The 20198-nt window shown below is 42.3% G+C and overlaps 1 protein-coding gene across 1 annotated transcript; it reads left to right on the top strand.

Annotated features, from left to right (window-relative positions):
* Positions 1 to 3829: 3829 nt before the first annotated feature.
* LOC139228004 (probable G-protein coupled receptor 139) lies at positions 3830 to 9128 on the top strand. Its single transcript, XM_070859154.1, has 2 exons — positions 3830 to 3887; positions 8164 to 9128. Exons 1-2 carry the CDS (start codon positions 3830 to 3832, stop codon positions 9126 to 9128), a joined length of 1023 nt encoding a protein of 340 aa, XP_070715255.1.
* Positions 9129 to 20198: the final 11070 nt, after the last annotated feature.

The raw sequence follows: 20198 nt of genomic DNA, 5'->3' as shown, positions 1-20198 counted from the left end.
GAGATGAGGTCGTGTATTCGCGCCAGTAGTGTCTCTCCGCCATACTTCAGTGCCCCAGCAGGGATTTCGTCCGCTCCCGTAGCCTTATTTTTTAGCTGTCTTATGGCTTTTTCTACCTCGTGCAGTGTTGGGGTCTCACTGAGGTGGTGGCGGGGAGCATGCTGCCGAATGGAGTCGAGAACACTCGAGTCAAAGGCAGTGTCTTGATTGAGGAGATCTTCGAAGTGTTCCTTCCAGTGGGCCCTGACTGCCTCGGTGTCCTTGATGAGTGTCTCCCCGTTCTTGGCCAGGAGTGGAGTGGGGCCTTGGGAGTTTGGTCCGTATGTGGCCTTGACTGTGGTGAAGAATCCTCGCACATCATGGCTGTCAGCCAGCTGCTGTATCTCCTGTGCTTTCTCCATCCACCACCTATTCTTTAGGTCCCGGGTATTTTGTTGGACCTTAGCCTTGAGCTGTCTGTAATGCTGCTTTGCTGCTCCCGAGTTGGGTTGCTGTTTAAGGCTCAGAAATGCCCTGCGCTTGCAATCTATTAGTTCTTGAATCTCCTGATCATTCTTATCAAACCAGTCCTGAAGTTTCCTGGTTGAGTGACCCAGCGTCTCTTTGCAGGCACTGGTTATGGAGGCCTGGAGGGCAGACCAAGTGCTGTGGGCATTCTCCGTCTCGGGGTCATCAAAGCACGTCAGGTTAGCTGTGAGGCGCTGACTGTAAAGGGCATTCTTAGCTGGGTCCTTAACTGCCCTGGCATTGACTTTTTTGTGACACTGCTTCTGCTGCCCCCTTCGCTTTGGGGCTAGGTTAATGTCAATGATGGATCGGATTAGGCGGTGGTCCGTCCAGCAGTCGTCAACTCCTGTCATGGCAAGGGTGATGCGCACATCCTTGCGATCCCTGGCTTGGACGATGACATAGTCGAGCAGGTGCCAGTGTTTGGAGCTAGGGTGTTGCCACGATGCCTTGTATTTTTCCTTCTGGCGGAACAAAGTGTTGGTGATGACAGGTTCATGCTCTAGACATTTTGTCAGGAGTAGGGTGCCACTGGAGTTGGCTTTCCCTACCCCCTCTCTGCCAATCACGCCTCCCAAGAGATCTGTGTCCTTGCCGATCCTGGCGTTGAAGTCGCCGAGGAGGATCAGTTTGTCGCCCGTTAGGGACGCAGGTCAAGGATTTTTCGAGGTTGGAGTAAAAACCCTCTTTGGCCTCATCTGTTGCATCGAGTGTTGGGGCGTAAGCATTGATGACTGTGGCGCACTGGTTCCAGGATAGAGTGAGTCGAAGTGTCATAAGGCGTTCGTTAGCCCCACAGGGGGAGTCTTTGAGGCGGTTGACCAGCTCGTTTTTGATGGCGAAGCTGACTCCGTGGGGGCGACGTTCTGCCTGTGGTTTCCCTTTCCAGAAGAAGGTGTAATCTCCACCTTGTTCCTTGAGCTGGCCTTCCCCTGCCGCCGGGTCTCGCTTAGGACTGCGATGTCAATATGAAAGCGTCTAAGTTCCCGGGCAACTATGGCGGTGCGGTGTTCCGGTTTGTCACTGTTGGGGTTGTCCATGAAGGTCCTGACGTTCCAGGTCCGGAACTTCATGTTAGAGGAGTGGAAGATGCCTGTGCATGATTTCTTTTAACGTGGAGTGGTCGTTGCACACCGGCTAGCAGACGGGCTTAGCTGAACAAGGTCTTGATCCAGTGGCAAGGGAGTCCAAGATGACTGGAGACCAGACACTGCTATATGGGCCTAATTGCCTACTGCGAGGTGTTGACCGGAGGCTCGGCGCTGGGTAGTGCCCTTGATGGTAGGTGGTCCAAGGCTTGGTTGAGGGCAGGCATTGGGGGGGGCCAGTGGTGCACTGGGGTTCAGAATGGAGGGGCAGGGGGGGTCACAGCCATTGTACTCACCACGTGCTGGAGGAGGAGAGGAGGCCAAGCCATCAGTGGGGAAGGAAAGCTCCAGATCAGGGTGCGGGGAGGAGGTGGAGACCCAATAGCCAGGTCCAGCCGCCCAGTCGCCGCCGGAGGTCCAGCCGGGAGGCCCAGGTTGCGCTGAGTCGCCACAGGAGGTCCAGCCAGGAGACCCAGGTCACATCATGTCGTTCAGTCGCTGCAGGAGGTCCAGCCGGGAGTCGCCGATGGGTGGTGTGGCGGGAGGCCTGAGGTAGGCCCGAACTTTTGGGATTCGCAGGGTTGGGGTTAGGGTGTGGATTTAAGTCTTTAAGACCCCCTGTTAGGGTCTATTAGGGCTAGGGTTGGGGCTTGGGGAAATTTAAACAGTGGGAGGGGGGAGGTTGAGGGTGGGAGTAGCAGGGGAGCTCTCTCGGGAGCTGCTATCCCGATGGCCGCCATCAACTCCAAAGCACGTGATTAAAGAGCTTAATAAAAACATTTTTTTCTCAAACCCCCCTAAACCTCCTACCAATTACTTTAAATCTATGCTCCCTGGTTATCGATCCCTCTGCTATGGGAAATAGGTCCTTCTTATCCACTATATCTAGGCCAATCATAATTGTATACACTGCAATTAGGTCTCCCTTCAGTCTCCTGTGTTCTAAAGAAAACAAACCCAGCCTATCCAATCTTTCCTCATAGCTAAAATTCTCCAGTCCAGGCAACATTTTCGTAAATCTCCTCTGTACCTTTTAGTGCAATCATATCTTTTCTGTAATGTAGTGACCAGCACTGCACGCAGTACACTAGCTGTGGCCTAACTGGTGTTTTATACAGTTCAAGCATAACCTCCCTACTCTTATATTCTATGCCTCGGATAATAAAGGCAAGTATCCAGAATGCCTTCTTAACCACCTGCTACCTTCAGGGATCTGTGGACATGCACTCCAAGGTCTCTCTGTTCCTCTACACTTCTCAATGTCCTATCATTTATTGTGTATTCCCTTGCCTTGTTAGCCCTCCCCAAATGCATTACCTCACGCTTCTCTGGATTAAATTCCATTTGCCACTGTTCTGCCCACCTGAGCAGTCCTTTGATATCTTCCTGCAGTCTACAGCTTTCTTCTTCATTATCAATCACACAGCCAATTTTTGTATCATCTGCAAACTTCTTAATCATACCACCTACATTAAAGTCTAAATCATTGATATATACCACAAAAAGCAAGGAACCTAGTATTGAGCCCTGCAGAACCTCACTAGAAACTCTGCCTTCTAGTCACAAAATCACCAATCGACCATTATCCTTTGCTTCTTGCCTCTGAGCCAATTTTAGATCCAACTTGCCACTTTGCCTTGGATCCCATGGGCTTTTACGTTTGTGACTAGTCTGCCATGTGGGACCTTATCAGAAGCCTTGCCAAAATCAATGTCATCATCATCATCATAGGCAGTCCCAACTTAGTGGGAATAAAATCGAGGGAGCAGGAAAGAGTCTTATGGACAAGATGAGCTGGGCGATGCATGAGGGGAGATCGGAGAGAAACTAGAGAAAGATACAAATTCAGGACTAAGGCAGGGGGGAACCTTAAAGGAAGTTTTGCCCAGCGGGCTAGGGCAAGGGAGGGAAGTGACAGAGGTAGCTGATCGGATGGTCTCAATCTTACTGACAACCACATCCATGAGCTCCTCGCACTTGTTGTTGGAGGTGAGGGTGGAGGAGATGGGAGAGGAGTTTAAGAAGACGCTTTGCAGTCGAGAATAGAAGCTGGGGAGGTTATCTTTGCATTCCAGGAAATATTGAGCAGTTATGGCAGATGAGAGCAGGACCTGATGAGGCTTTATGTGGTCCAGATCTGGTGGTGAATGGCTACAACCAGTTGTCCGCCATATCCATTTAAGTCTGCTTCCCTTGGACTTAAGGGAGCAGAGATAAGGGCCGTACCAGGGCAAATGACCCGTGTGAAAGAGAGTAATGGCTTTAATGGGAATGAGGACATCAAAGATGATGGTGAGGGTGTGGTTGAGCAGATCGGTAGCTACTCAACCACACAGAAATGTCATGATGAATGGAGGGCCAAAGGCTGGACAGTGGGATTTTGAAAGTTGTAAGTGAATTGGGAGAGAGTTTTTTCCAGGGGTGGACACAGAAGAAAGTAAGGTTGGGAGTAGGACAGGGAATGTAAGTGGAGAGTGATACAACGAAGGGACCAGAGATGAAGAAGTCAACATTGTATTATGCAGAAACTCCAGGAATAAATGTTTGCAAGATACCAAGACCAGACGATCGAGGTCCCTGTGGGGGGCAATGTGCAAAGGTTCGGTTTGCGGCCCGTACATTTTACCAGACAATGATACTAAATATTACCTACTTAATCTGGTGTCAATTCCACATGTGTGCAATCGTGAAAAGGCGTGTTTGGAATAAGTTTTTTTTAAAAGTTGCCGAAATGATCTGGGTTCAGCTATTACCATTGTGTAAGTGTTCTTTCACTGGATCTGCTCAGGGGCCTGTGCAGTTGTGTGGGTTGCGCAATCTTCGGAAGTTGGTGAGATTCTCGTTAATATTTGTGGAAACTCTACAAATGCAGCAGCTGTATCCCAGGACAATGGCTGGAAGATGGTGACTGTAATCCTGATATTCTACAAAGGACTGGGATAGGAATCAAGGAACTTAAAGGCCATTTTTCTTTTCAAGAATAGAGAATCAACAAGGGCATTTTTCAAGAAGTGATCAGTATTCCTATGAAGTAAAGTAGGCTGTACTTCATGAATCCACTGTAACTCTGAAAACTTCCAGTGGAAGACAGTTCTCTCATCGATTATAAGTTAGTTGGAATTTGAGAAGCCATTTGATAAAGAACCGCATGTGAGGCTTTTAATATAGATCATGGAATTAACCTTAAATTAGCCAACAATATTGAAAACTGGCTTACTATTGGAGGTGATAATAACTGGAAAAACCTCTACTAGGTGATGGTAACTATTGAAGTTCTCCAGGAGTCTCTTCTGACTCCTCTGCAGTTCATTCTAAAACAATATAAAGGAGGGTATAAATGCTGGTAGTATCAGGGATTACACATCATGTGCTGAACGTATGAGGTGAGGTAATTTCTGAGGAAACCCTCAGTCACAATGTGGCATCCTTATTCTCCTTGACTCAATGTGATTAAGGGTTTTCTTCACGGATTACCCTATCTCACATACTCCATGTGTGGTGCCTAATTCCTGTTACTGGCATCATGGGTCTCCTTACACCATTCCCTGACCATGCCTACGTGTAAGGCATATAGAGGGAGGAGTGTGCAAAGGTAAGGAGAGGGAAATTCATACAGAAAGCAGGATAGACATACAGACAGAAAGCATGTGACAGGCAAACAGAAAGAATAGGAGACATTCAGAACAGAGGATGCAGAGGAAAGGAGAGACTAACAGAAAAGAGAAAAAAATGAGAAAAAGCATCAGAGACAGATGCAAATATGGCAACAAGAGGTGTGTGAGTTCGATAAAAAGTGTGGGAAACAAACATAGACAGAAATAAAAACATGAAGAATTAGTGAGTCAGAGTCACAGAGAAACAATTACAGGAAAAAAATAGAGACACAAGTTTGATAAATGTGTGCCTCAAGTGAGCGCCTTCGGAGATCAACTGGTATATGGTCAAGAGTGTTTGACCAAAGAGAATGTTACATTTCATAGAGATGTAACTGACCCATAGTATAAAGTTACATGGCTTCATAAAAATTAAACTTTCAATATCCGGAATAAACTGGATGCAGAAGAGACTGGAAAACAAAGCCAGAGTAAAGGAAATTGTTTGAAAGACACACAACAGTCAGTTTATTACCACAACAGCTGCTGCCAAAAATATTCAGCAATAAGAAGATGGCAAGTTTGAATGAATTTAATCATGAGGAACTTTATGATATCATTACATTGGAAATCTAGCATTAAATTGTCCACCTTGATGATTATCCAGGTAATCATTAACATTTGGATTCACATATAACTAACTGCCCATTACTTACAGATATCAAAATTAAAGCTAGAATTGCTCTGTTTGCCAAAAGAAATGACCAAATTAAATAAAGCAATAAAGTATCTTAAAATATCAGAATTGACAAGGCTGTAGGAAAAGTGAACATACCTTCTTGAGGCTGGGAGCTTTAATGTTAAAAATGGATGAAGAACATTGGATGATAACGCTGCAGAAAGTCTTCTACCCTCTTCTTGCTGTGATTGGAATTCCATGTGAGTACATGTCTGTGTAAGACTTTAATGAAATTTAAAAACACCATACCAACATAATGTCGTGTCTTTCAGGTATGTTTATGCACCGAGAGTTCGGAAAACATACCAGCTTTGTGATGGCATCATTGCATTTTGGATCGTGTCTCAAGCCACAAACTAATTTGTCTTGATGTTTGTTTCTAATAGGAAAATTATAAAAATGAAAATGACATTGAAATTGTTGCACTGTGTAGATAACATCTGCAACAAAGTGGACTGCCAGAGGCAGCAAATACACTAGCTTTGCAGCAGGGGTTTAGGAGTGAGCACTCCCTGCTTCTCGAGGCATTAACCCCAGAGCAAACCCGGCAATATGGGGATACTGCGCCTTTAAAGCTATATAAAGCTTTTTGGATAAAATTAACACAATAAATCTTTAATACAAATGAGTAGGATTATAATGTTAAATAAAGTGGATTAATCAAACAGTTCAGATTAGACAAAGATTATTCTCTAAATATATTGAAGTGGTGATGTTGTAGCAGGGAACTTGTGTTCAAATAAGTATTTGAAGTGATTTTGGAATGAATGCTATTTTGCTTAAAATATTATAAGGAAACATAAATTCTTCCAATATTGTAGTGTTGAAAATTAGATTATTGTAGCATTGACTCTTTGTTTGTGTGATGTATTAAGGACTTTCTTTTTATTGGTTCCCCTCCAGTCATGTCATCTAAAAGTCGTGATGCCTTCAAAATGGTGGTAACTGCTACACTACATCAAAGATAGATCATATCAAAGGGAGTTTTCATCAAAGACAAATTCACCAAAAAACATTATTAAAATTCATATTCGTACCAGTAGCTGTCATGGAAAAAAGACCGACTGTGACAATGGCAAATACTATTTATTATACTTGAAAATACTTCAGAGTTATTCATGTTTTTTCAAATTATTACAAGATATACTAGTTAATCTGTATTCTATAAAATAACAGTTACACCATACAACAGGCTGTAATCTAATGCTGGATAAAGGCCTTCATTGTATTACACCCCATTGTTATTCTACATGCTAATAATTAATAAAATATATTCATGAGATTTTGCACGTATCAAAAGTTGGTAACCTTGACAACAGAGAAAGCATAAAAAATTCTTCTTGCAGACTTGCATTTATATCGGGCATTTTCACATCTCGCAGAAATATCTCAAAGTACTTCCTAGGCCTACCCCTGCTCCTATTTCTTGTGTTCTTATGAAGTTCAATGAATCTTTCTCTACGCAAACACACTGCCCATTTTCTTTTTTTGAGATAGCAAGATCCTTAAACAACAATTTGATAAATGACCAACTAATATATTTTTGATGGTGTTGGTAGATGGAAGAATGTTGGTCAAGACACTGGGAGAACCTGTACTCTTTTTCAACTAGTGCCGTGGGATCTTGACATCCACCTGAACTATTAATATGGGCTAGATGGGGTCTCACTTTAATGTCTTGTCCAAAGGAATGTGCCTTTGACAATGCCATACTCCCTCAGTTGTGCACAGGCTTTTTGCCTAAATTGTGTGTTCAAACCCCTGGTATAGGGCTTGAATCTAAATAATATAACAATTTGAAGGCATCACTATGTTTAGACATTTCCGCTGGTTGGGGAGTCTAGAACTGATGGTCACAGTCTCAGAACAAGAGATCGGCCATTTAAATCAGAGATGAGGAGAAATTTCTTCACTCAAAGGGTTGTGAATCTCAGAGGCTGTAGGTGCTCAGTCATTGAGTATATTCAAAACAGAGATCGATAGATTTTTGGATACTAAGGGAATCAAGGGATATGGGGATAGTGCGGGAACGTGGAGTTAAGGTAGAAGATCAGCCATAATCTTATTGACTGGCTCAAAGGGCTGAATGGCCTACTCCTGCTCCTATTTCTTGTGTTCTTAGGTTCTTATGTTCTGACAAAGATTTTCAACAATCTGAATTGAAAATGTTTTTCTGCAATTAAGTGAGTAATGCTAAATACAGTGTTAATTTTTATATATGTTTTTTATTTTTCAGCAAACATTGTGGCCTTCTTAATGTTCTGGCAAAGAAACTGCATGATTTCCAAATCAAGCGCTTATTACCTGATGGCAATTTCAGTCGCGGACACCCTAGTGCTTATTTTGATTGTAATCAGTGAGCTAGTCCTCAGGTTCTACATTCTTGAACCATTTTGGGCGAGAGATCCATGGTGCACTGTCAGGGACATTTTTAATTATGGTGCGTACAACGCTTCTGTCTGGCTTGTGGTGACCTTCACAGTTGAACGTTTCATTGCCATAAGTAGTTTTAGACTCAAAATTAAATTATGCACCTCAAGATGTGCCATCATGGTTATAACTCTCACTTATGTCTTAAGTTATTTGCTTGCTATTCCTTACTTTTGGTCTAATCACTCTCAAGCTAGACTTATTCCTATGAATGTTTCTGAGGCGCATAAAATTATATACGTATGTGTTTACAAGCGAAATATCTCACATTTCTTTGTTCATGGCCTGGTATGGTTTCAAACAGTTTTAGATTATATTATTCCATTTATAATTATTTTCACACTGAATGGTTTGACACTTAGGCTGATTGTGCAGAGCAATAAGGTGCACCACTCTTGTGAAGTGAAGGGAATAGGCAACTCAGCAAGTTCTCTTCATTTTAAGGCTCAGAAAACAAAATCTATTGTCCTCCTGATCACTGTTTCACTGAGTTTTGCTCACTTATGTGTTACTAGACTGGTCACTCAGCTTATCATTCGTATAGCGTACTATGATATTGACCGGGCAGACTATTCGCACACCATCAATATTGTTGCTGATATTGGGTCTATGATTGACTTGACCAACATGGCCATTAACATGTATCTGTATGCATGTACACAAACCAAATTTCGGAAAGAGCTGCTTTATTGTGCAAAAGCCATGCTGTGCCCTTGCAAGCACTGCAAGCAACTGCTTTTAGATTCCCCAACTGCCATCTATCAGCTGTAACAGCATGGAGAAGACATTGGAATGTGGAGTACCGAACCTTGCATTTCTGACCTATCCAGAAACTAATTGCTGCATCCAAGGAAATTGCAAAGCTGTGCATTTGCTTCAACATGGGTTATGAACATATAAGCCTGAACTTCCTACCTCGGAATATTTAGGTTGGGGTTTAAGATATGAGGTCGTAGCAAAGCATATTCAAGAGCTTTTGAAAATATACTGTCAGTGTATCTTGTAGGGGACAATCCTGTCTTTCCCAACATCCACTTCTAACCAGGCTTGCTAATAGTGATCAGGAGTAGGAATTTTACCTGATTTGTTTCTTCCTAAACCAGGAGTGCTAAGGCCAAGTGTAGCACCTCTACTGCTCCCCTCATTGAGATCAGCTAATTCAGTACAGATTGGTGATTGAACGTGGTACCTCCCTGGTCAGTATGGCTCAGATACTCGCTGGATGAACTTGAGGAATCAATGGGGGAGCCCAGCCAAACATATTCAACGAGAAAACAGGAATCAGCCAGATGGGCGTTACTGGGCTCCTCTTTGTTGCTTTAGGAATTCAAACTAGTAGGCAAAACTTTGTAAAAATGTCAACGTCCTAAGCATAAAAGAGTTTTGTCACATTTTAGGAAACATATTATTATAACTAGTGTATTTACACAGAGGTCACATCTCACTGTGTTATTTCTTAGCACTGGGGTCCTATTGAAATTTACTTTTTAAAGGTGCCATATCACAGTTAGTTACTTTGGGCTCAAAAGTGGCCAGGAGTTGCTCAGTTTTTTTTGGAGTAACTTGGTTTTTCTGGCGCAAGTTAAAAATCCCCACTTTCCCCAATAAACTTGCTCCAGAATAACTGTGTTAGTTACGATTTTTTTAGTTTAGTTTTCTTTTCTCAAAAGGGGGCGTTCCCAGTCACCTATACCAATTTTGGCCATTTAGGCAACTTTGGCCAGCTAATAGTTACTCCAAATCTACTTAGGCCAGTGTATGTGGCCACTTCAGGAGAGTTAAGAAATCACGCAGGTTAGTACATTCTAAAGCACCAAGACTTACAAAGCACTAAACAAAGCACAAAAAGTAATAAGCATTCAATAACAAATAAAAAATAGAAGGAAGCGGAGAGGACCTGCACCTAAAGCACCAAGACTTACAAAGTTTTAAGGAAAGATTAAAAGAAAATAAAGGAACTCGGCAAACATAAACTCCGCCTGTTTACCAAAAACATCGCCTCTTGCTTTACTATTGCAAGAGGTCCCACCCGACCAAACCTGAAATGAAAAAATTGGACCAAAAAGCACCCTTATTCACCAAACTTTCCACTCAACCCCAGCAAGGCTTAATTAAAACCTATTTAACGCTAGTCTGCCTGACATTGACCCTGGCCATCTTAATCACAGTAGTTTAAACCATGAACACAAGCAGCTACTTACGCAGAGGGCCGGTGCGGGAGACCACTCGGCCAGGGATAGGGGTGGCAACTGCGAGCATAGGGTCCCTCACACAGGCTGCAGGATGCGCTGGGGGCGAGGAGCTACTGCGCATGCGCACACACTCGAACTTGCATGTGCAGACGTCCTGGCACTGTTTTCAGCGCCGGGACGCTAGCTCCACCCCCGAATCCACTGGCCACGCTACGCCACCACCGAGGAGCCACTGGACAGCGGCCAAAGTCGGGAGGAAGATTTTCAGCATGCTTGGAGTCGTGGAAAAGTGCCACACCTCGGGTGAGTGCGCCAAAAATCGTCAGGGGCCAATTTTGAGCCCTATAATACTGCGTACCATTACATCGAGCTGTAGTCACAGTAACATAATATGTAAAGCAATAGTGTATGTAGTAATACCACATTACCCATAATAATGGATTACAAGAAAAAAACTGCACATTAAAGTTTAGGGATTTTAAAATTCAAGATACTACCACTTTTTATTGTGAAAATACAATAATCATAAAATACTTTTTTCTAAATAAAGTCAAATGGGATATTCCTGCATGTTCTTATTTTTCAGAATAAAATAGGCAAATATTTTGAATTAAAAGAAACCTTACCTTTCTCTTTAAGTAACAGTACAGTGCATTTGTAGCATTATCTTACACGTAGACTGACAATATTTTGTGTTTGTGAGGATGTACAAACAGTTTGATATGATCTATTTTAGCACAGTCTCTTTCAATGTGGAAAATAATGTCATTGTAAATGTAAATAGTGATGAATGCATCTCTTTTGTGTTTAATTTTGCGTATGGCCTAAGTCTCATAACTTTTTGATATGACTTCGATTGTCAAAAAGGTTGCTGTGTAAGTTGGTAATATTCTGTAAAAGTCAGTCAATGTAGACGAGCAAAAGGCCATCTTGAAAATTGTGTGGTCCTTTTTAGTAAGAATTTATTGCCTGATAGTAATTGTATTATATGGGAACATTCTGTACAAAGGAAGAATTCCTCACACTCTGTCATTCTTCTGTAACCTTTAATTCTGTACATAGCCATCCTTTAAGCACTGTGCGTATGTGTAACTAGGTTACCAAAGAACAAAATTTGCTGCAATGAGATTAAATGCCTTTATTGCATGTGTCTTTCAATTGATCATGACTAACACATAATGAGTGTGCTAAGTTCTGCGAAGCACTTCTTCATGCGCTTTTGTTTTTGTTACAAGGCGTCAGTGCCCTTTGGTGAATGTCAATGTGCATCAAATTCAGGGGGCATACTGACTACTGCTGGGCACACTGAGAGCTGGCAACTACATAGGCAGTGCCTAAAAGTTGAATTCAAAATGCACAAATCTTTTTTTTTTAAATACAACTATGACAGGGCTGTGCTCTCCTACTGGAATTCAGACCATAGTTATAAACTGCTGGAGCGTCACATTTTAAGTCTTATTAAGTTGTCTTAATGTCTTCTTTAGGCCGTTATGTCATCTGAAGCCATTGAATATCATTCAGGAACTACATTTTCAGCTATAGCAGAATCCAGACCCATCTTCAGCATTCTCCCCTGACCCCGACCAGTCTTTCAGCCTTGGGATTATTTTAATCATTTTGGCAGGATCCCCAGCCTTCGCAGGGTAATTGTGGGAAGAAGGGAGCGATCGACTGTGACAGGCCTCAGAGTAGCATGACCAGCGGCCTCTGAGCTGCCAGTTCACTTTTTAGCAAAATATTATTTTATTTTAAAGTCACACCTAAGCCTATGCAATCAATAGCTCCATTTTAATTTGAAAGATCACCTTCATTATCCCGAGTAATGCTTGGTTGCCAAAAATGAACAGACATAACTTGCACCCAGCATTACAATAGTGAACTGATTGAAAAGTATGTCGATTACATATTCTGTCATTTGAATATCATTATAATATGCCGACCATATACGGGCAGCCATTTTGTATGCCACCTTTCACTACTAGCTGGAAATCAGGCCATAAAAATAGACGGTGACCTGGCAGGACAGGTCCCTCGACCCTCATCCATTTCATGCGCTCCCACCTCAGTTCTGCCAATTAAAGGCAGAGAGAGCAGAAAATCTACTCTGTTTTTAAATACATTATCATTATTATTATCCATTTAAAGGTGCACTGTCTTCATGGGGTCGATTTTAACTTTGTGTGATAGTGTAAAACGGGTGGTAAAAGTCAATGGAAATAAAAATGAGGAGAGATGCAAAACGATCTGCCCATTCGCTATCACCTGTTTTATACTTTCAGAGAAAGTCAAAATCGAGTCCCATGAATAGTATTTGACAAACCTTCCATTGTGCTTATGGAAGGAGCGGTGCATTATTTTAGTCTCAAATCACTAAAAGTACCAGAAACACTAATGTGGGTAAATAATGTCATTAAAAAAAAAGCAAACCAAGTACTGGGGTTCATTTCTAGAAGGAGAGAAATAAAAAGTAGATAAGTTATGTTAAACTTGTATAGAACTTTGATTCGACCACACCTGGAGTACTGTGAACAATTCTAGTTTCCATACTATAAAAAGGATATCGAGGCACTGAAGAAGGTGCATAAAAGATTCATAAGCATGATACCAGAATTGAGAGGATATACTTTCCAGAAAAGACTGAACAGGCTGGCGCTATTTTCTCTACAGAAGAGAAGGTTGAGGGGTGATCTGATAGAAGTCACCCCTCAGGATGTGGGCACCACTGGGAAGGCCAGCATTATTGCCCATCCCTAATTGCCCTTGAGAAGGTGGTGATGAGCCGCTTCTTGAACCGCTACAGTTCGTGTGGTGAAGATACTCCCATTCAGGATTTTGACACAATGACGGTGAAGGAACAGTGATATATTTCCAAGTCGAGGGGAACTTGGAGGTGATGGTGTTCCCATGCGCCTGCTGCCCATGTCCTTCTAGGTGGTAGAGGTTTTGGGTTTGGGAGGTGCTGTTGAAGAAGCCGTGGCTAATTGGTGCAGTGCGTCTTGTAGATGGTACACACGGTGCGCCTGTGGTAGAGGGAGTGACCGTTTAAGGTGGTGGGTGTGGTGCCAGTCAAGCGGGCTGCTTTGTCCTGGATGGTGTCGAGCTTCTTGAGTTGTTGGAGCTGCACTCATCCAGGCAAGTGGAAAATATTCCATCATGCTCCTGATTTGTGCCTTGTAGATGGTGGAAAGGCTTTGGGGAGTCAGGAGGTGAGACACTTACTGCAGAATACCCAGCCTCTGAGCTGCTCTTGTAGCCACAGTATTTATGTGGCTGGTCCAGTTAAGTTTCTGGTCAATGGTGACCCCCAGGATGTTGATGTTAGGGGATTTGCCAATGGTAATGCTGTTAAATGTCAAAGGGCGGTGGTTAGACACTCTCTTGTTGGAGATAATCATTGCCTGGCACTTGTGTGGTACGAATGTTATTTGCCACTTTTTAGCCCAAGCTTGAATGCTGTCCAGATCTTGCTGAATTTGGGCATAGACTGCTTCATTATTTAAGGAGTTGCAAATGGAACTGAAACACTGCAATCATCAACTAATATCTTCACTTCTGACCTATTGACTTTAATTTTACGAGGGTTCCTTGATGCCACACTCAGTCAAATGCTGCCTTGATGTCAAGAGCAGTCACTCTCACCTCTGGAATTCATTTTTGAACCAAGGCTGTAATGAGGTCTGGAGCTGAGTGGTCCTGGCAGAACTCAAACTGAGCACCGGTGAGCAGGTTATTGGTGAATAACTGCCGATTGATAGCACTGTCGACAACACCTTCCATCACTTTGCTGATGATTGAGGATAGACTGCTGGGGCTTCATTGGCCAGATTGAATTTGTCCTATTTTTTGTGGACCACCATTTTAATGGTCCACCACCATTCACAACTGGATGTGGCAGGACTGTAGAGCTTTGATCTGCTCTGTTGGTTGCGGGTTCATTTAGCTCTGTCTACAGCATGCTGCTTCCGCTGTTTAGCATGCATGTAGTCCTGTGTTGCAGCCTCCCCAGGTTGGCACTTCATTTTTAAGAATGCCCGCTACTGCTCCTGGCATGCTCTTCTACACTCCTCATTGAACCAGGGTTGGTTGCCTGGACTGATGGTAATGGTGGGGTGAAGGATATGCCGGGCCATGAGGTTACAGATTGTGGCGGAATACAATTCTGTTGTTGCTGATGGTCCACAGTGCCTCATGGATGCCCAGTTTTGAGCTGCTGGATCTGTTCTGAATCTATTCCATTTAGCACGGTGGTAGTGGCACACAGTACGATGGATGGTGTCCTCAGTGTAAAGACGGGACTTTGTCTCCACAATGACTGTGCGGTGGTTACTGCTACCAATGCTGCCATGGACAAATGCATCTGCAACAGGTGGATTGGTGAGGACAAGGTCAAGTAGATTTTTCCCTCAGGTTGGTTCTCTTATCACCTGCTGCTGCAGGCCCAGTCTGGCAGCTATGTCCTTCAGGACTCAGCCAGCTCAATCAGTAGTGGTGTTACTGAACCACTCTTGATGATGGATGTTGAAGTCCCCCACCCAGAGTACATTCTGTGGCCTTGCTTCCTTCAGTGCTTCTTCCAAGTGGTGTTCAACATAGAGGAGTACTGATTCATCAGCTGAGGGAGGTTTCCTTGCCCATGTTTGACTTGCTGCCATGAGACTTCATGGGATCCAGAGTCAATGTTGATGATTCCCAGTGTCATTCCCTCCCAACTGTGTACCACTGTGCTGGCACTGTCTGTCCTGCCGGTGGGACAGGACATACCAGGGATGGTGATGGAGGAGTTTGGGACATTGGCTGATATGTATGATTCTGTGAGTATGACTATGTCAGGCTATTGCTTGACTAGTCTGTGGGACAGCTCTCCCAATTTGGGTACGTCCCCAGATGTTAGTGAGGCGGACTTGGTTGGGTGTGCCATTGCCGTGTCTGAAGTCGGTGCCAGGCGCCGAGTTCGATGCCTGATGGTACGTCTGGTACCATTCTTACTTGTAGCGGTTTATTATAACTGAATGGCTTGCTAGTGGCAATCAAGAGTCAATCACATTGCTGTGGGTCTGGAGTCACATGCAGGCCAGACTGGGAAAGGACGGCAGATTTCCTTCCGTAAAGGACATTAGTGAACCAGATGGGTTTTCACAATAATCCGGCAGTTCCATGGTCACTGTTACTGATACTAGCTTTTTGTTCCAGATTTATTTAATTCACTGAATTTAAATTCCACAGCTGCCATGGTGGAATTTGAACTGATGTCTCCATTGGTCCAGGCCTCTGGATTACTAGTCCAGTTACATAACCACTATGTTATCGTTCCTGAAATGGTTTGCTAGGGTAGACATAGAGAAGATGTTTCCACTTGTGAGGGTGTCCAAAACTAGAGGTCATAAATATAAGATAATCACTAATATATCCAATAGGGAATTCAGGAGAAACTTCTTTACCCAAAGAATGATAAGAATGTGGAACACACAACCACAAGGAGTAGTGGTGGTGAATAGCATAGAATCAAATAAGGGGAAGTTAAATAAGCACATGAGGGAGAAAGGAATAGAATGATATGCTGATTGGGTTAGATGAAGCGGGGTGGGAGGTTGCTCGTGTGCAGCATAAACTCCGGCACAGAACAGTTGGGCCAGATGGCCTATTTCTGTGCTGAGGACTCAATGGAATTCAATATAATCACATGCATGAGCTGTGATAATGTGCAAAATGCATATGTTTCTAAACAAACAAAATTTGCCGAACACCTTTTCATTGACGATGTTGCATGTTAAGCAACTTTGTTTCACTTTCTTAAATTCCTTTATTAGCATTTCAATTCTGCCAAAATGAATGGCTAATATCCGATTTTGAAATTGTTTGATATTAGAAATGTTGGTCATTCTATATTCCTTATATGGTATTACATTAACAAGGTTCAGTATCGTTTTTTGTTTAAACTCCCATTTAATACGAGATGGTGAATTTGTATTTAGCCGAGTGATTAGCTAACGTCCAGTATTTTAAATATATTCATTGATCTCTCATTCTGTGGAGTAATATTTAGGACTGGTTATCTAGCAGTTGGTACCTAATTAAATTTAGGTACTGACATTTTGTGCAGACCATCATAACTCCATATAAGCCTTTGCACCACATTAGACTGATTCAAGAGTAACAAATTCAGTACAGATTGTTGATTATTGAATTAACAGTTTACAGCACAGTGCAGTCTTAATGGTTGACAGTAAATCCTTTAATAGAGAATCGAAGAAATTCAGAAAATAGCTCAACTTAGAATAAACATTTAAATGATTCCATTCAAACCAATAGCTAATGTCTGTAACATGTTTGGGCAGTTTCCACTAGGTAGTTTTTCTTTATTAATATAGTGCCAATTCAATGGTACAGTGTAGCCTCACTATAAACTGTGCGACCAGATCATTTTTATAACATCCATATATCTACTGTGACCTAAGGCTTGCTTGGTCGGAAGCCTAAACCATACAAAGTCATATCGGTGAGTTCAACAATTTATAGTTGTGATTGACAGCCTTGAAAATCCTAAAATGAATGGATCAAAAATTATCAACTAATCAACTGGAAATATATTTGACCTTATATTTTGATGTTATATATATAACATATATATAATAAGGCTCCTAGCTGCTTTGCAGTCAGCAGCCTTTGACTTTCTCCTCGCATAGAGCTGCTGTCTGTGTCTCAACCTCGAGCAAAAAGTTTACATTTTATATTTCAATACTGTGTATGCAGCATTGTGGAAAACAATTTCAATCACACGGAATGACCTAAGGTTTACAACAGATTATATCTGGAATTGGTTTTCGCACCATTGCACAGTCTGATTGTAACATGTAAATGGACATAATTATAAAGGATTGTAGAAAGTACATAAACTATGAGGAAGCCATTAACTCACACCTCACTGTGGACTAGGCTACTCGTTACCGAAGAGGCCTTGAGGCAAAAACATCTTCAGTTCCCTCGTGAAATTCATCACTGTAATTGAAACTTGCTTCCAAAATTATAAATTACCAATTCCCCAGCGTTCCCATAACTCTATTTGCCATTGCAGGCTGCATGATTGTGCCATCAAAATCTATCTCCAATGAAAAGTTTATTTTTAATTAAAAGACTCAAATATAATTTTGATTTATTTGATCAAAGGTCCTGTTTTAAACAATCTATAGAGATTATCATGTTTATTTTTGTTCCCAACAGAACATAGACTATCTAGCTCACTGACAGCAGCTATATGCTGCCACCAACATTTGGTTCACAGCCTTCAGAAACTACACAACAGACTGAGAAATGGTACAGAATTCTAAAAAATCAAAATAAATTAAACACACGTTTTATGTTCTTTCAGTAAAAATACAGAACTAGGCAAAGTTTGTATAAACAAGCAATTCAAATGGCATTATACAAATAGAAATCACATTATAACATTTCAAGCTCTCAGTTAATTTAGAATATTTGACTGACTAGAAGCTATAGACAAAATAAGTAGTTAAATTGAAAAAACTGTGAACCTTGGAAATCAAAATAAAAATAAAATGCTCGAAATACACAGGAGGCTTTTCGGCATTTGGCAAGAGAAAAGATGGTTTCACATTTTATGTTGTGATCGTTTTGTCAGAACTAATGATGGAAAATGGGGTAATCCCTTTACATGAATGATCAAAAAATAGAGGGGAACAGGAGTACAGGGAAATGGCAAAAGTATAGAATGCTAACTATTATCACAAGGAGGCAGCAAATCGGCAAAAAGCCATCTCAATTTTTTTAAAGCTGCAAAGAGTTAAAAAGTAAAGGATGAAATACAAATAAACTCTTCAGTTAAGCTGCCAAAGGAAAACATATTTCCCTCTATTCATTAGTTTTAGTTTAAGTGAAAAGTAAACATGAGTAAAATGTAATATTGGTAGGCCTTAGGACCTTATGTTCATGTGTGCACACATGACCTATGTGACACATGATACATGACTGCGATATGGGCGCGCACTAGGTCCATGCAGCAGAGCTGGTCTCCAGTTGTCTTGGATAACTCTCGCCACTGGACCAAGACCTAGCTCTGTTAAGCCCGTGTGGCGGCTGTTGTGCAACGCCCACCACATGTTAAAAAAAACTCATGCACAGGCATCTTCCACCCTTTCGGATGTAGTTTGGGACCTGGAATATTAGGTCCTTGGGATCATTAGGATGATGTGAACTCATCCTTTTTTGGCGTGGAAGCAAGTCATCCTCGTTTCAAGGGACTGTCTGTGATGATGATGATGGATATTCATGTTTAGAAAGAAAGAAAGATTTGCATTTATATAGTGCCATTCATGACCTGAGGACATTCCATGGCACTTTACAGGCAATGAAGTACTTTTGAAGTGTAGTCACTGTTGTAATGTAAATGCGGCAGTCAGTTTGCACGCAGCAAGATCCCACAAGCAGCATTGTCATAATGATTAGATAATCTGTTTTTTTGTGGTGTTGGTTGAGGGATAAATATTGGCCAGGATATCGGGGAGAATTTTGCTTCCCTTCTTTGAAATTATATATTTTTTATTCGTTCATGGGATGTGGGTGTCGCTGGCAAAAGCCAACATTTATTGCCCATCTCTAATTGCCCTTGAGAAGGTGGTGGTGAGACTTTGTCTTGAACCGCTGCAGTCTGTGTGGTGAAGGTACCCCCACAGTGCTGTTAGGGAGGGAGTTCCAGGATTTTGACCTGGTGACGATGAAATAGTGCCATGCTTATGCTCACTAGAGAGGACAGATGGAACTTGGTTTAACACTTCACCTAAAAGACGGCACCTCCGACAGTGCAGTACTCCCTCACCGAAGTGTCAGCCTGCATTATATGCTCAAGTCTCTGCAGTGGGACTTGAACCCACAGCCTTCTGACTCAGAAGTGAATGTGTTACCAATTGAACGCCGATTGACACATTGCTCTCAGGATTCCTATCCATTAAACGTTGGATGAATGAACACCAGCAAAGTTTTTTTTTAATAAACCTCATAGACGAGTTGAAAAATAAATATTTTACTGCCATTCAGACCTATCATTTAGTGAGTTTAATCATAGAATCATAGAAATTTACAGCACGGATGGAGGCCATTTCGGCCCATCGTGTCTGTGCCGGCCGACCAAGAGCTATCCAACCTAATCCCACTTTCCAGCTCTTAGTCCATAGCCCTGTAGGTTATGACATACAAGTGCACATCCAAGTATCTTTTAAATGTGGTGAGTGTTCCTGCCTCTTCCACCCTATTAGGCAGTGAGCTCCAGAACCTCACCACCCTCTGGGTGAAGAAATGTCCCTTCATATCTCCTCTAAACCTCCCCCAATTATTTTAAATCTATGCCCCCTGATTGTTGACTCTTCTGTCAAGGAAAATAGGTCCTTTCTATCCACTTTATCCAGGCCCCTCATAATTTTATACACCTCAATCAGGTCTCCCCTCACCCTCCTCTGTTCCAAAGAAAACAACCAGCATCTCCAATTTTTCCTCATAGCCAAAATTCTCCAGTACAGGCAACATTCTTGTAAATCTCCTCTGCACCCTTTCTAGTGCAATCACATATTTCCTGTAATGTTGTGACCAGAACTGCACACAGTACTCTAGCTGTGGCCCAACTAGTGTTTTATACAGTTCA

This window comes from Pristiophorus japonicus, chromosome 17, assembly GCF_044704955.1.
Source record: "Pristiophorus japonicus isolate sPriJap1 chromosome 17, sPriJap1.hap1, whole genome shotgun sequence".
Taxonomy (NCBI): Eukaryota; Metazoa; Chordata; class Chondrichthyes; family Pristiophoridae; genus Pristiophorus; species Pristiophorus japonicus.
Note: the sequence above shows the minus strand (reverse complement) of the source record. Positions and strands in the feature narration are given on the sequence as shown.

Excerpts from the sequence above, each read along its gene's own strand:
- LOC139228004 (XM_070859154.1), top strand. The coding sequence starts at position 3,830 with ATGACCCGTGTGAAAGAGAGTAATGGCTTTAATGGGAATGAGGACATC. Across the intron at positions 3,888-8,163 it reads TGAGGACATCAAAGATGATG|CAAACATTGTGGCCTTCTTA; the intron begins GTGAGGGTGTGG and ends TTTATTTTTCAG.